A 16,301-nucleotide genomic window follows, 5' to 3' on the forward strand; every position below is an offset into this window, starting at 1 on the left:
GTCTGGGCTGAGGTAGAACAGACAGTTAGTGAGTCTGGGCTGAGGTAGAACAGACAGTTAGTGAGTCTGGTCTGAGGTAGAACAGACAGTTAGTGAGTCTGGTCTGAGGTAGAACAGACAGTTAGTGAGTCTGGTCTGAGACAGAACAGACAGTTAGTGAGTCTGGTCTGAGGTAGAACAGACAGTTAGTGAGTCTGGTCTGAGGTAGAACAGACAGTTAGTGAGTCTGGTCTGAGGTAGAACGGACAGTTAGTGAGTCTGGTCTGAGGTAGAACAGACAGTTAGTGAGTCTGGTCTGAGGTAGAACTGACAGTGAGTCTGGTCTGAGGTAGAACAGACAGTTAGTGAGTCTGGTCTGAGGTAGAACGGACAGTTAGTGAGTCTGGTCTGAGGTAGAACAGACAGTTAGTGAGTCTGGTCTGAGGTAGAACAGACAGTTAGTGAGTCTGGTCTGAGGTAGAACAGACAGTTAGTGAGTCTGGTCTGAGGTAGAACAGACAGTGAGTCTGGTCTGAGGTAGAACAGACAGTCAGCGTACCTTGATGAGGTAGGATGGAAGGAAAGAGACATTGTTTAGTGCATATAAATGGCCCCTCCCATTTCCCTGGACCAGCGTACCTTGATGAGGTTGGATGGTAGGAAAGAGACATGGTTTAGTGCATATAAATGGCCCCTCCCATTTCCCTGGACCAGCGTACCTTGATGAGGTAGGATGGAAGGAAAGAGACATTGTTTAGTGCATATAAATGGCCCCTCCCATTTCCCTGGACCAGCGTACCTTGATGAGGTTGGATTTAGGAGGCGCTGCTTGGGTCCCCTGTCCTCCTTTACTGAGGTCTCTGGGCTCCTGGCGATGCCTCTGTCTGACAATGTACTCATAGGTATTCAGACGGTTCCACACTGTAAACGGAGAGAGAGGAGGGTTAGCGACACACACACACACCCACCCACACACCCCACACACACCCACACACACCCACACACACCCACACCCACACCTGAATCTCATGAAATCTTACATCAAGGATCATCAACTAGATTCAGCTACAAGATGTTTTTTATTTTCTTGTGTGGACGGTCGGAGGGCCAGAACATAAAACCAATTAATTTGTAGATTACAAATTGACGCAAAAATCCCAAACAGATTTTATATTTAATAAAAACATAATCATTTCAAATGTTGATTACATTGATACAGAATCACATCTTTCTGTTTATGAGTGGAATTCCTAGCCACCGTGCTTCTACACCTGCATCGCTTGCTGTTTGGGGGTTTAGGCTGGGTTTCTGTACAGCACTTTGAGGTATCAGCTGATGTACGAAGGGCTATATAAATACATTTGATTTGATTTGATACACAATCACATCTTTCTGTTTATGAGTGGAATTACTTGGGAACAGATTTACTAAATTAAAATCATTTTGAGGTGAATTATTTTATTTATTATTATTATTATTATTTATTCATCTTTTATGTCCAAAAACAAATTATTCTTTTTTTGTCTCAGAAAAACTTTGTGTGCCAAATAAAATTGTCCGTGAGCTGAATTTTCTGCCAGTTGGCGATCTCAGCCTTCCATCATCAACGTAAGGAAGCAGCCTTGCTCTCTCTATGGACACAGTAGCAGGCTACAACACAGTAGCAGGCTACAACACAGTGGACAGACATCCCTCCTACGCCCCCTTGTGGTAACTCTCTACATTACAGGCCTGGGATCAGGTTCCCGCTCTTATTTATTATAATGTAAAAGACTAAACTGATCAGAGATCAGCACTCCTACAATGAAAGGCTTTGCTCCCATACACTCTAGTGGAGGACTAGAGTAACTCCCTATGGCCCCTCCCTCCCATACACTCTAGTGGAGGACTAGAGTAACTCCCTATGGCCCCTCCCTCCCATACACTCTAGTGGAGGACTAGAGTAACTCCCTATGGCCCCTCCCTCCCATACACTCTAGTGGAGGACTAGAGTAACTCCCTATGGGCCCCTCCCTCCCATACACTCTAGTGGAGGACTAGAGTAGCTCCCTATGGCCCCTCCCTCCCATATACTCTAGTGGAGGACTAGAGTAACTCCCTATGGGCCCTCCCTCCCTATGGGCCCTCCCTCCCTATGGCCCCTTCCTCCCTATGGCCCCTCCCTACCATACACTCTAGTGGAGGACTAGAGTAACTCCCTATGGGCCCTCCCTCCCTATGGGCCCTCCCTCCCTATGGCCCCTTCCTCCCTATGGCCCCTCCCTCCCATACACTCTAGTGGAGGACTAGAGTAACTCCTTATGGGCCCCTCCCTCCCTAAGGCCCCTCCCTCCCATATACTCTAGTGGAGGACTAGAGTAACTCCCTATGGCCCCTCCCTCCCATACACTCTAGTGGAGGACTAGAGTAACTCCCTATGGGCCCCTCCCTCCCTAAGGCCCCTCCCTCCCATATACTCTAGTGGAGGACTAGAGTAACTCCCTATGGCCCCTCCCTCCCATACACTCTAGTGGAGGACTAGAGTAACTCCCTAAGGCCCCTCCCTCCCATACACTCTAGTGGAGGACTAGAGTAACTCCCTATGGCCCCTCCCTCCCATACACTCTAGTGGAGGACTAGAGTAACTCCCTATGGCCCCTCCCTCCCATACACTAGTGGAGGACTAGAGTAACTCCCTATGGCCCCTCCCTCCCATATACTCTAGTGGAGGACTAGAGTAACTCCCTATGGGCCCTCCCTCCCATACACTCTAGTGGAGGACTAGAGTAACTCCCTAAGGCCCCTCCCTCCCATATACTCTAGTGGAGGACTAGAGTAACTCCCTATGGCCCCTTCCTCCCTATGGCCCCTCCCTCCCTATGGGCCCTCCCTCCCATACACTCTAGTGGAGGACTAGAGTAACTCCCTAAGGCCCCTCCCTCCCATATACTCTAGTGGAGGACTAGAGTAACTCCCTATGGCCCCTTCCTCCCTATGGCCCCTCCCTCCCTATGGCCCCTCCCTCCCATACACTCTAGTGGAGGACTAGAGTAACTCCCTAAGGCCCCTCCCTCCCATATACTCTAGTGGAGGACTAGAGTAACTCCCTATGGCCCCTTCCTCCCTATGTCCCCTCCCTCCCATACACTCTAGTGGAGGACTAGAGTAACTCCCTAAGGCCCCTCCCTCCCATATACTCTAGTGGAGGACTAGAGTAACTCCCTATGGCCCCTTCCTCCCTATGGCCCCTCCCTCCCTATGGCCCCCTCCCTCCCATACACTCTAGTGGAGGACTAGAGTAACTCCCTAAGGCCCCTCCCTCCCATATACTCTAGTGGAGGACTAGAGTAACTCCCTATGGCCCCTTCCTCCCTATGTCCCCTCCCTCCCATACACTCTAGTGGAGGACTAGAGTAACTCCCTATGGGCCCTCCCTCCCATACACTCTAGTGGAGGACTAGAGTAACTCCCTATGGGCCCTCCCTCCCATACACTCTAGTGGAGGACTAGAGTAACTCCCTATGGCCCCTCCCTCCCATACACTCTAGTGGAGGACTAGAGTAACTCCCTAAGGCCCCTCCCTCCCATACACTCTTGTGGAGGACTAGAGTAGCTCCCTATGGCCCCCTCCCTCCCTATGGGCCCTCCCTCCCTATGGGCCCTTCCTCCCTATGGGCCCTCCCTCCCTATGGGCCCTCCCTCCCTATGGGCCCTTCCTCCCTATGGGCCCTCCCTCCCATACACTCTAGTGGAGGACTAGAGTAACTCCCTATGGGCCCTTCCTCCCTATGGCCCCTCCCTCCCTATGGGCCCTCCCTCCCATACACTCTAGTGGAGGACTAGAGTAGCTCCCTATGGCCCCTCCCTCCCTATGGCCCCTCCCTCCCATACACTCTAGTGGAGGACTAGAGTAACTCCCTATGGCCCCTCCCTCCCATACACTCTTGTGGAGGACTAGAGTAGCTCCCTATGGCCCCTCCCTCCCTATGGGCCCTCCCTCCCTATGGGCCCTTCCTCCCTATGGGCCCTCCCTCCCTATGGGCCCTCCCTCCCTATGGGCCCTTCCTCCCTATGGGCCCTCCCTCCCATACACTCTAGTGGAGGACTAGAGTAACTCTCCCTATGGGCCCTTCCTCCCTATGGCCCCTCCCTCCCTATGGGCCCTCCCTCCCATACACTCTAGTGGAGGACTAGAGTAACTCCCTAAGGCCCCTCCCTCCCATATACTCTAGTGGAGGACTAGAGTAACTCCCTATGGCCCCTTCCTCCCTATGGCCCCTCCCTCCCTATGGCCCCTCCCTCCCATACACTCTAGTGGAGGACTAGAGTAACTCCCTAAGGCCCCTCCCTCCCATATACTCTAGTGGAGGACTAGAGTAACTCCCTATGGCCCCTTCCTCCCTATGTCCCCTCCCTCCCATACACTCTAGTGGAGGACTAGAGTAACTCCCTATGGGCCCTCCCTCCCATACACTCTAGTGGAGGACTAGAGTAACTCCCTATGGGCCCTCCCTCCCATACACTCTAGTGGAGGACTAGAGTAACTCCCTATGGCCCCTCCCTCCCATACACTCTAGTGGAGGACTAGAGTAACTCCCTAAGGCCCCTCCCTCCCATACACTCTAGTGGAGGACTAGAGTAGCTCCCTATGGCCCCTCCCTCCCTATGGCCCCTCCCTCCCATACACTCTAGTGGAGGACTAGAGTAACTCCCTATGTCCCCTCCCTCCCATACACTCCTGTGGAGGACTAGAGTAGCTCCCTATGGCCCCTCCCTCCCTATGGGCCCTCCCTCCCTATGGGCCCTTCCTCCCTATGGGCCCTCCCTCCCTATGGGCCCTCCCTCCCTATGGGCCCTTCCTCCCTATGGGCCCTCCCTCCCATACACTCTAGTGGAGGACTAGAGTAACTCCCTATGGGCCCTTCCTCCCTATGGCCCCTCCCTCCCTATGGCCCCTCCCTCCCATACACTCTAGTGGAGGACTAGAGTAGCTCCCTATGGGCCCTTCCTCCCTATGGCCCCTCCCTCCCTATGGCCCCTCCCTCCCATACACTCTAGTGGAGGACTAGAGTAACTCCCTATGGGCCCCTCCCTCCCTAAGGCCCCTCCCTCCCATATACTCTAGTGGAGGACTAGAGTAACTCCCTAAGGCCCCTCCCTCCCATACACTCTAGTGGAGGACTAGAGTAACTCCCTAAGGCCCCTCCCTCCCATATACTCTAGTGGAGGACTAGAGTAACTCCCTATGGCCCCTTCCTCCCTATGGCCCCTCCCTCCCTATGGCCCCTCCCTCCCATACACTCTAGTGGAGGACTAGAGTAACTCCCTAAGGCCCCTCCCTCCCATATACTCTAGTGGAGGACTAGAGTAACTCCCTATGGCCCCTTCCTCCCTATGTCCCCTCCCTCCCATACACTCTAGTGGAGGACTAGAGTAACTCCCTATGGCCCCTTCCTCCCTATGGCCCCTCCCTCCCTATGGCCCCTCCCTCCCATACACTCTAGTGGAGGACTAGAGTAACTCCCTATGGCCCCTTCCTCCCTATGTCCCCTCCCTCCCATACACTCTAGTGGAGGACTAGAGTAACTCCCTATGGGCCCTCCCTCCCATACACTCTAGTGGAGGACTAGAGTAACTCCCTATGGGCCCTCCCTCCCATACACTCTAGTGGAGGACTAGAGTAACTCCCTATGGCCCCTCCCTCCCATACACTCTAGTGGAGGACTAGAGTAACTCCCTAAGGCCCCTCCCTCCCATACACTCTAGTGGAGGACTAGAGTAACTCCCTATGGCCCCTCCCTCCCATACACTCTAGTGGAGGACTAGAGTAACTCCCTATGGGCCCTCCCTCCCATACACTCTAGTGGAGGACTAGAGTAACTCCCTAAGGCCCCTCCCTCCCATACACTCTAGTGGAGGACTAGAGTAACTCCCTATGGGCCCTCCCTCCCATACACTCTAGTGGAGGACTAGAGTAACTCCCTATGGCCCCTCCCTCCCTATGGCCCCTCCCTCCCATACACTCTAGTGGAGGACTAGAGTAACTCCCTATGGGCCCTCCCTCCCATACACTCTAGTGGAGGACTAGAGTAACTCCCTATGGCCCCTCCCTCCCATACACTCTAGTGGAGGACTAGAGTAGCTCCCTATGGCCCCTCCCTCCCTATGGCCCCTCCCTCCCATACACTCTAGTGGAGGACTAGAGTAACTCCCTATGGCCCCTCCCTCCCATACACTCTAGTGGAGGACTAGAGTAGCTCCCTATGGCCCCTCCCTCCCTATGGGCCCTCCTCCCTATGGGCCCTTCCTCCCTATGGGCCCTCCCTCCCTATGGGCCCTCCCTCCCTATGGGCCCTTCCTCCCTATGGGCCCTCCCTCCCTATGGGCCCTCCCTATGGGCCCTCCCTCCCTATGGGCCCTTCCTCCCTATGGGCCCTCCCTCCCTATGGGCCCTCCCTCCCTATGGGCCCTTCCTCCCTATGGGCCCTCCCTCCCTATGGGCCCTTCCTCCCTATGGGCCCTCCCTCCCATACACTCTAGTGGAGGACTAGAGTAACTCCCTATGGGCCCTTCCTCCCTATGGCCCCTCCCTCCCTATGGCCCCTCCCTCCCATACACTCTAGTGGAGGACTAGAGTAGCTCCCTATGGGCCCTTCCTCCCTATGGCCCCTCCCTCCCTATGGCCCCTCCCTCCCATACACTCTAGTGGAGGACTAGAGTAGCTCCCTACAGTTTAAACGGTGTTGTACTGTGACGGGGCCAATTAGTTCATTGTCATCGTGTGGAACAGGAGGCCCCAGGGACACAGTATATTTACACTGAGTGGACAAAACATTATGAACACTTGCTCTTTCCGTGACATAGTCTGACCAGGTGATTTCAGGTGAAAGATATGATCCCTTATTGAAGTCACCTGTTAAATCCACTTCAGTCAGTCTTAGGTGAAGGGGAGGAGTCATGTTAAATCCACTTCAGTCAGTCTTAGGTGAAGGGGAGGAGTCATGTTAAATCCACTTCAGTCAGTCTTAGGTGAAGGGGAGGAGTCATGTTAAATCCACTTCAGTCAGTCTTAGGTGAAGGGGAGGAGTCATGTTAAATCCACTTCAGTCAGTCTTAGGTGAAGGGGAGGAGTCATGTTAAATCCACTTCAGTCAGTCTTAAGTGAAGGGGAGGAGTCATGTTAAATCCACTTCAGTCAGTCTTAGGTGAAGGGGAGGAGTCATGTTAAATCCACTTCAGTCAGTCTTAGGTGAAGGGGAGGAGTCATGTTAAATCCACTTCAGTCAGTCTTAGGTGAAGGGGAGGAGTCATGTTAAATCCACTTCAGTCAGTCTTAAGTGAAGGGGAGGAGTCATGTTAAATCCACTTCAGTCAGTCTTAGGTGAAGGGGAGGAGTCATGTTAAATCCACTTCAGTCAGTCTTAGGTGAAGGGGAGGAGTCATGTTAAATCCACTTCAGTCAGTCTTAGGTGAAGGGGAGGAGTCAGATTAAAGAAGGATTTTTAAGAATTGAGACATAGATTGTGTATGGGGGCCATTCAGAGGGTGAATGGGCAAGATAAAATATATAAGTGTCTTTGAACAGGGTATGATAGTAGGTGTCAGGTGCACTGGTTTGAGTGTGTCAAGAACTGTAACGCTGCTGGGTTTTTCACACTCAACAGTTTCCTGCGTGTATCAAGAATGTTCCACCACCCAAAGGACATCCAGCGTTCTGGTGTCCAAGGTAACCAGAGCAGGCAAATCCTATTTGACACGCGCACACACACACTGCAGAGCCTCCACCTATTTGGCCTTCTATCCTACCAAGTCCATGCTGGGACTAACATACTGGTCTACATTTTTTTGTGTGTGTGTGTGCGTGTGCGTATACGTGTGCGTGTGTGTGTGTGTGTGGTGTGTGTGTGTGAGAGAGAGGTAATACAAGCCAGTGTTGTAACATGATGTGATTCCTGAGTAGTGGGATGCTTTCTAAGCCCTCATTGATGTTAACAGTGAGCTGTTGCTATGGAGCTGGTTGTATTCACTGGGGCTAATGCTGCTGTTGCTATGGAGCTGGTTGTATTCACTGGGGCTAATGCTGCTGTTGCTATGGAGCTGGTTGTATTCACTGGGGCTAATGCTGCTGTTGCTATGGAGCTGGTTGTATTCACTGGGGCTAATGCTGCTGTTGCTATGGAGCTGGTTGTATTCACTGGGGCTAATGCTGCTGTTGCTATTGAGCTTGTTGTTTTCACTGGGGCTAATGCTGCTGTTGCTATGGAGCTGGTTCTATTCACTGGGGCTGATGCTGCTGTTGCTATGGAGCTTGTTGTTTTCACTGGGGCTAATGCTGCTGTTGCTATGGAGCTGGTTGTATTCACTGGGGCTAATGCTGCTGTTGCTATGGAGCTGGTTGTATTCACTGGGGCTAATGCTGCTGTTGCTATGGAGCTGGTTGTATTCACTGGGGCTAATGCTGCTGTTGCTATGGAGGCACACAGCAGGAGACACAGGTCAGAATAGAATAGAAGTCATTTTCAGGGATGAATATTTCCCCACGGCATTGACTCTGTACAGTACACACTAAGAGAGGTAAATATTGTTATTTTTTATTTGACCTTTATTTAACTAGGCGAGTCAGTTAAGAACAAATTCTTATTTTCAATGACGGCCTTTCGGGGAACAGTGGGTTAACTGCCTGGGGCAGAACGACAGATTTTTACCATTTCAGCTCAGGGATTCGTTCCAACAACCTTTCAGTTACTAGTCCAACGCTCTAACCACTAGGCTACCTGCCGCCCCTCCACTCGAACCACCAGGCTACCTGCCGCCCCCACTCTAACCACTAGGCTACCTGCCGCCCCTCCACTCTAACCACTAGGCTACCTGCCGCCCCTCCACTCTAACCACTAGGCTACCCTGCCGCCCCTCCACTCTAACCACTAGGCTACCCTGCCGCCCCTCCCCTCTAACCACTAGGCTACCCTGCCGCCCCTCCACTCTAACCACTAGGCTACCCTGCCGCCCCTCCACTCTAACCACTAGTCTACCTGCCGCCCCTCCACTCTAACCACTAGTCTACCCTGCAGCCCCTCCATTCTAACCACTAGTCTACCCTGCAGCCCCCCCACTCTAACCACTAGGCTACCCTGCCACCCCTCCACTCTAACCACTAGGCTACCCTGCAGCCCCTCCACTCTAACCACTAGTCTACCCTGCCGCCCCTCCACTCTAACCACTAGTCTACCCTGCCGCCCCTCCACTCTAACCACTAGGCTACCCTGCAGCCCCTCCACTCTAACCACTAGTCTACCCTGCCGCCCCTCCACTCTAACCACTAGTCTACCCTGCCGCCCCTCCACTCTAACCACTAGGCTACCCTGCAGCCCCTCCACTCTAACCACTAGTCTACCCTGCCGCCCCTCCACTCCACTCCCCTCTAACCACTAGTCTACCCTGCTGCCCCTCCACTCTAACCACTAGTCTACCCTGCCGCCCCTCCACTCCCCTCTAACCACTAGTCTACCCTGCCGCCCCTCCACTCCCCTCTAACCACTAGTCTACCCTGCCGCCCCTCCACTCCACTCCACTCTAACCACTAGTCTACCCTACCGCCCATCCACTCTCCCTAACCACTAGTCTACCCTGCCGCCCCTCCACTCCCCTCTAACCACTAGTCTACCCTGCCGCCCCTCCACTCCACTCTAACCACTAGTCTACCCTGCCGCCCTCCACTCCACTCCACTCTAACCACTAGTCTACCCTGCCGCCCCTCCACTCCACTCCCCTCTAACCACTAGTCTACCCTACCGCCCATCCACTCTAACCACTAGTCTACCCTGCCGCCCCTCCACTCCACCCCACTCTAACCACTAGTCTACCCTGCCGCCCCTCCACTCCACTACACTCTAACCACTAGTCTACCCTGCCGCCCCTCCACTCCACTCCCCTCTAACCACTAGTCTACCCTACCGCCCATCCACTCTAACCACTAGTCTACCCTGCCGCCCCTCCACTCCACTCCACTCTAACCACTAGTCTACCCTGCCGCCCCTCCACTGCACTCCACTCTAACCACTAGTCTACCCTGCCGCCCCTCCACTCCACTCCACTCTAACCACTAGTCTACCCTGCCGCCCCTCCACTCCACTCCACTCTAACCACTAGTCTACCCTGCCGCCCCTCCACTCCCCTCTAACCACTAGTCTACCCTGCCGCCACTCCACTCCACTCCACTCCACTCTAACCACTAGCCTACCTACCGCCCATCCACTCTAACCACTAGTCTACCCTGCCGCCCCTCCACTCCACTCCCCTCTAACCACTAGGCTACCTACCGCCCATCCACTCTAACCACTAGTCTACCCTGCCGCCCCTCCCCTCTAACCACTAGGCTACCCTGCCGCCCCTCCCCTCTAACCACTAGTCTACCCTGCCGCCCCTCCCTCTAACCACTAGTCTACCCTGCCGCCCCTCCACTCTAACCACTAGTCTACCCTGCCACCCCTCCACTCTAACCACTAGTCTACCCTGCCGCCCCTCCACTCTAACCACTAGTCTACCCTGCCGCCCCTCCACTCTAACCACTAGGCTACCCTGCCGCCCCTCCACTCTAACCACTAGTCTACCCTGCCGTCCCTCCACTCTAACCACTAGTCTACCTGCCGTCCCTCCACTCTAACCACTAGACGACCTGCCGCCCCTCCACTCTAACCACTAGTCTACCCTGCCGCCCCTCCACTCCACTCCCCTCTAACCACTAGTCTACCCTACCGCCCATCCACTCTAACCACTAGTCTACCCTGCCGCCCCTCCACTCCACTCCACTCTAACCACTAGTCTACCCTGCCGCCCCTCCACTGCACTCCACTCTAACCACTAGTCTACCCTGCCGCCCCTCCACTCCACTCCACTCTAACCACTAGTCTACCCTGCCGCCCCTCCACTCCACTCCACTCTAACCACTAGTCTACCCTGCCGCCACTCCACTCCACTCCACTCTAACCACTAGCCTACCTACCGCCCATCCACTCTAACCACTAGTCTACCCTGCCGCCCCTCCACTCCACTCCCCTCTAACCACTAGGCTACCTACCGCCCATCCACTCTAACCACTAGTCTACCCTGCCGCCCCTCCCCTCTAACCACTAGGCTACCCTGCCACACCTCCCCTCTAACCACTAGTCTACCCTGCCGCCCCTCCCCTCTAACCACTAGTCTACCCTGCCGCCCCTCCACTCTAACCACTAGTCTACCCTGCCGCCCCTCCACTCTAACCACTAGTCTACCCTGCCGCCCCTCCACTCTAACCACTAGGCTACCCTGCCGCCCCTCCACTCTAACCACTAGTCTACCCTGCCGTCCCTCCACTCTAACCACTAGTCTACCTGCCGTCCCTCCACTCTAACCACTAGACGACCTGCCGCCCCTCCACTCTAACCACTAGTCTACCCTGCCGCCCCTCCCCTCTAACCACTAGTCTACCCTGCAGCCCATCCACTCTAACCACTAGTCTACCCTGCCGCCCCTCCACTCCACTCCACTCTAACCACTAGTCTACCCTGCAGCCCATCCACTCTAACCACTAGTCTACCCTGCCACCCCTCCACTCCACTCCAACCACTAGTCTACCCTGCCACCCCTCCACTCCACTCCACTCTAACCACTAGTCTACCCTGCAGCCCCTCCACTCTAACCACTAGTCTACCCTGCCGCCCCTCCACTCCACTCCACTCCAACCACTAGTCTACCCTGCCACCCCTCCACTCCCTCCACTCTAACCACTAGTCTACCCTGCCACCCCTCCACTCCACTCCCCTCTAACCACTAGTCTACCCTGCCGCCCCTCCACTCCACTCCACTCTAACCACTAGTCTACCCTGCCGCCCCTCCACTCTAACCACTAGTCTACCCTGCCGCCCTCCACTATAACCACTAGTCTACCCTGCCGCCCCTCCACTCCACTCCACTCTAACCACTAGTCTACCCTGCCGCCCCTCCACTCTAACCACTAGTCTACCCTGCCGCCCCTCCACTCTAACCACTAGTCTACCCTGCCGCCCCTCCACTCCACTCTAACCACTAGTCTACCCTGCCGCCCCTCCACTCCACTCCACTCTAACCACTAGTCTACCCTGCCGCGCCCCCACTCCACTCCCCTCTAACCACTAGTCTACCCTGCCGCCCCTCCACTCTAACCACTAGTCTACCCTGCCGCCCCTCCACTCCACTCCACTCTAACCACTAGTCTACCCTGCCGCCCCTCCACTCCACTCCACTCTAACCACTAGTCTACCCTGCCACCCCTCCCCTCTAACCACTAGTCTACCCTGCCGCCCCTCCCCTCTAACCACTAGTCTACCCTGCCGCCCCTCCACTCTAACCACTAGTCTACCCTGCCGCCCCTCCACTCTAACCACTAGTCTACCCTGCCGCCCCTCCACTCTAACCACTAGTCTACCCTGCCGCCCCTCCACTCTAACCACTAGGCTACCCTGCCGCCCCTCCACTCTAACCACTAGTCTACCCTGCCGTCCCTCCACTCTAACCACTAGTCTACCTGCCGTCCCTCCACTCTAACCACTAGACGACCTGCCGCCCCTCCACACTAACCACTAGTCTACCCTGCACGCCCCTCCCCTCTAACCACTAGTCTACCCTGCAGCCCATCCACTCTAACCACTAGTCTACCCTGCCGCCCCTCCACTCCACTCCACTCTAACCACTAGTCTACCCTGCAGCCCATCCACTCTAACCACTAGTCTACCCTGCCACCCCTCCACTCCACTCCAACCACTAGTCTACCCTGCCACCCCTCCACTCCACTCCACTCTAACCACTAGTCTACCCTGCAGCCCCTCCACTCTAACCACTAGTCTACCCTGCCGCCCCTCCACTCCACTCCACTCCAACCACTAGTCTACCCTGCCACCCCTCCACTCCACTCCACTCTAACCACTAGTCTACCCTGCCACCCCTCCACTCCACTCCCCTCTAACCACTAGTCTACCCTGCCGCCCCTCCACTCCACTCCACTCTAACCACTAGTCTACCCTGCCGCCCCTCCACTCTAACCACTAGTCTACCCTGCCGCCCCTCCACTATAACCACTAGTCTACCCTGCCGCCCCTCCACTCCACTCCACTCTAACCACTAGTCTACCCTGCCGCCCCTCCACTCTAACCACTAGTCTACCCTGCCGCCCCTCCACTCTAACCACTAGTCTACCCTGCCGCCCCTCCACTCCACTCCACTCCAACCACTAGTCTACCCTGCCACCCCCTCCACTCCACTCCACTCTAACCACTAGTCTACCCTGCCACCCCTCCACTCCACTCCCTCTAACCACTAGTCTACCCTGCCGCCCCTCCACTCCACTCCACTCTAACCACTAGTCTACCCTGCCGCCCCTCCACTCTAACCACTAGTCTACCCTGCCACCCCTCCACTATAACCACTAGTCTACCCTGCCGCCCCTCCACTCCACTCCACTCTAACCACTAGTCTACCCTGCCGCCCCTCCACTCTAACCACTAGTCTACCCTGCCGCCCCTCCACTCTAACCACTAGTCTACCCTGCCGCCCCTCCACTCCACTCTAACCACTAGTCTACCCTGCCGCCCCTCCACTCCACTCCACTCTAACCACTAGTCTACCCTGCCGCGCCCCACTCCACTCCCCTCTAACCACTAGTCTACCCTGCCGCCCCTCCACTCTAACCACTAGTCTACCCTGCCGCCCCTCCACTCCACTCCACTCTAACCACTAGTCTACCCTCCGCCCCTCCACTCCACTCCACTCTAACCACTAGTCTACCCTGCCACCCCTCCCCTCTAACCACTAGTCTACCCTGCCGCCCCTCCCCTCTAACCACTAGTCTACCCTGCCGCCCCTCCACTCTAACCACTAGTCTACCCTGCCGCCCCTCCACTCTAACCACTAGTCTACCCTGCCGCCCCCTCCCTAACCACCACCCTGCCGCCCCTCCACTCTAACCACTAGTCTACCCTGCCGCCCCTCCACTCTAACCACTAGGCTACCCTGCCGCCCCTCCACTCTAACCACTAGTCTACCCTGCCGTCCCTCCACTCTAACCACTAGTCTACCTGCCGTCCCTCCACTCTAACCACTAGACGACCTGCCGCCCCTCCACACTAACCACTAGTCTACCCTGCCACCCCTCCCCTCTAACCACTAGTCTACCCTGCAGCCCATCCACTCTAACCACTAGTCTACCCTGCCGCCCCTCCACTCCACTCCACTCTAACCACTAGTCTACCCTGCAGCCCATCCACTCTAACCACTAGTCTACCCTGCCACCCCTCCACTCCACTCCAACCACTAGTCTACCCTGCCACCCTCCACTCCACTCCACTCTAACCACTAGTCTACCCTGCAGCCCCTCCACTCTAACCACTAGTCTACCCTGCCGCCCCTCCACTCCACTCCACTCCAACCACTAGTCTACCCTGCCACCCCTCCACTCCACTCCACTCTAACCACTAGTCTACCCTGCCACCCCTCCACTCCACTCCCCTCTAACCACTAGTCTACCCTGCCGCCCCTCCACTCCACCCACTCTAACCACTAGTCTACCCTGCCGCCCCTCCACTCTAACCACTAGTCTACCCTGCCGCCCCTCCACTATAACCACTAGTCTACCCTGCCGCCCTCCACTCCACTCCACTCTAACCACTAGTCTACCCTGCCGCCCCTCCACTCTAACCACTAGTCTACCCTGCCGCCCCTCCACTCTAACCACTAGTCTACCCTGCCGCCCCTCCACTCCACTCTAACCACTAGTCTACCCTGCCGCCCCTCCACTCCACTCCACTCTAACCACTAGTCTACCCTGCCGCGCCCCCACTCCACTCCCCTCTAACCACTAGTCTACCCTGCCGCCCCTCCACTCTAACCACTAGTCTACCCTGCCGCCCCTCCACTCCACTCCACTCTAACCACTAGTCTACCCTGCCGCCCCTCCACTCCACTCTAACCACTAGTCTACCCTGCCACCCCTCCACTCTAACCACTAGTCTACCCTACCGCCCCTCCACTCTAACCACTAGTCTACCCTGCCACCCCTCCTCTCTAACCACTAGTCTACCCTGCCTCCCCTCCACTCTAACCACTAGGCTACCTACCGCCCCTCCACTCTAACCACTAGGCTACCCTGCCACCCCTCCACTCTAACCACTAGTCTACCCTGCCGCCCCTCCACTCTAACCACTAGTCTACCCTGCCGCCCCTCCACTCCACTCCACTCTAACCACTAGTCTACCCTGCCGCCCCTCCACTCTAACCACTAGTCTACCCTGCCACCCCTCCACTCCACTCCCCTCTAACCACTAGTCTACCCTGCAGCCCATCCACTCTAACCACTAGTCTACCCTGCCGCCCCTCCACTCCACTCCCCTCTAACCACTAGTCTACCCTGCTGCCCCTCCACTCTAACCACTAGTCTACCCTGCCGCCCCTCCACTCCACTCCACTCTAACCACTAGTCTACCCTGCAGCCCATCCACTCTAACCACTAGTCTACCCTGCCGCCCCTCCACTCCACTCCACTCTAACCACTAGTCTACCCTGCCACCCCTCCACTCTAACCACTAGTCTACCCTGCCGCCCCTCCACTCTAACCACTAGTCTACCCTGCAGCCCATCCACTCTAACCACTAGTCTACCCTGCCGCCCCTCCACTCCACTCCACTCTAACCACTAGTCTACCCTGCCGCCCCTCCACTCCACTCCCCTCTAACCACTAGTCTACCCTGCCGCCCCTCCACTCCACTCCACTCTAACCACTAGTCTACCCTGCCGCCCCTCCACTCTAACCACTAGTCTACCCTGCCGCCCTCCACTCTAACCACTAGTCTACCCTGCCGCCCCTCCACTCCACTCCACTCTAACCACTAGTCTACCCTGCCGCCCCTCCACTCTAACCACTAGTCTACCCTGCCACCCCTCCACTCTAACCACTAGTCTACCCTGCCGCCCCTCCACTCCACTCCACTCTAACCACTAGTCTACCCTGCCGCCCCTCCACTCCACTCCCTCTAACCACTAGTCTACCCTGCCGCCCCTCCCTCCACTCTAACCACTAGTCTACCCTGCCGCCCCTCCCTCTAACCACTAGTCTACCCCCGCCCCTCCACTCTAACCACTAGTCTATCCTGCCGCCCCTCCACTCCACTCCACTCTAACCACTAGGCTACCCTGCCGCCCCTCCACTCTAACCACTAGTCTACCCTGCCGCCCCTCCACTCCACTCCACTCTAACCACTAGTCTACCCTGCCGCCCCTCCACTCCACTCCACTCCCCTCTAACCATTAGTCTACCCTGCCGCCCCTCCACTCTAACC

At 56.1% G+C, this 16,301-nt stretch overlaps 1 protein-coding gene across 1 annotated transcript in view; it reads right to left on the reverse strand.

Annotated features, from left to right (window-relative positions):
* LOC135565163 (palmitoyltransferase ZDHHC1-like) overlaps positions 1–16,301 on the reverse strand; it is a 96,861-nt gene that overhangs the window by 23,469 nt on the left and 57,091 nt on the right. The window contains exon 8 of the mRNA XM_065011223.1: positions 779–900. Within this exon, the coding sequence (XP_064867295.1) occupies positions 779–900 (122 nt within the window). The remainder of the gene's footprint in view (positions 1–778; positions 901–16,301) is intronic.

This window comes from Oncorhynchus nerka, linkage group LG27 (assembly GCF_034236695.1).
Source record: "Oncorhynchus nerka isolate Pitt River linkage group LG27, Oner_Uvic_2.0, whole genome shotgun sequence".
NCBI lineage: Eukaryota > Metazoa > Chordata > Actinopteri > Salmoniformes > Salmonidae > Oncorhynchus > Oncorhynchus nerka.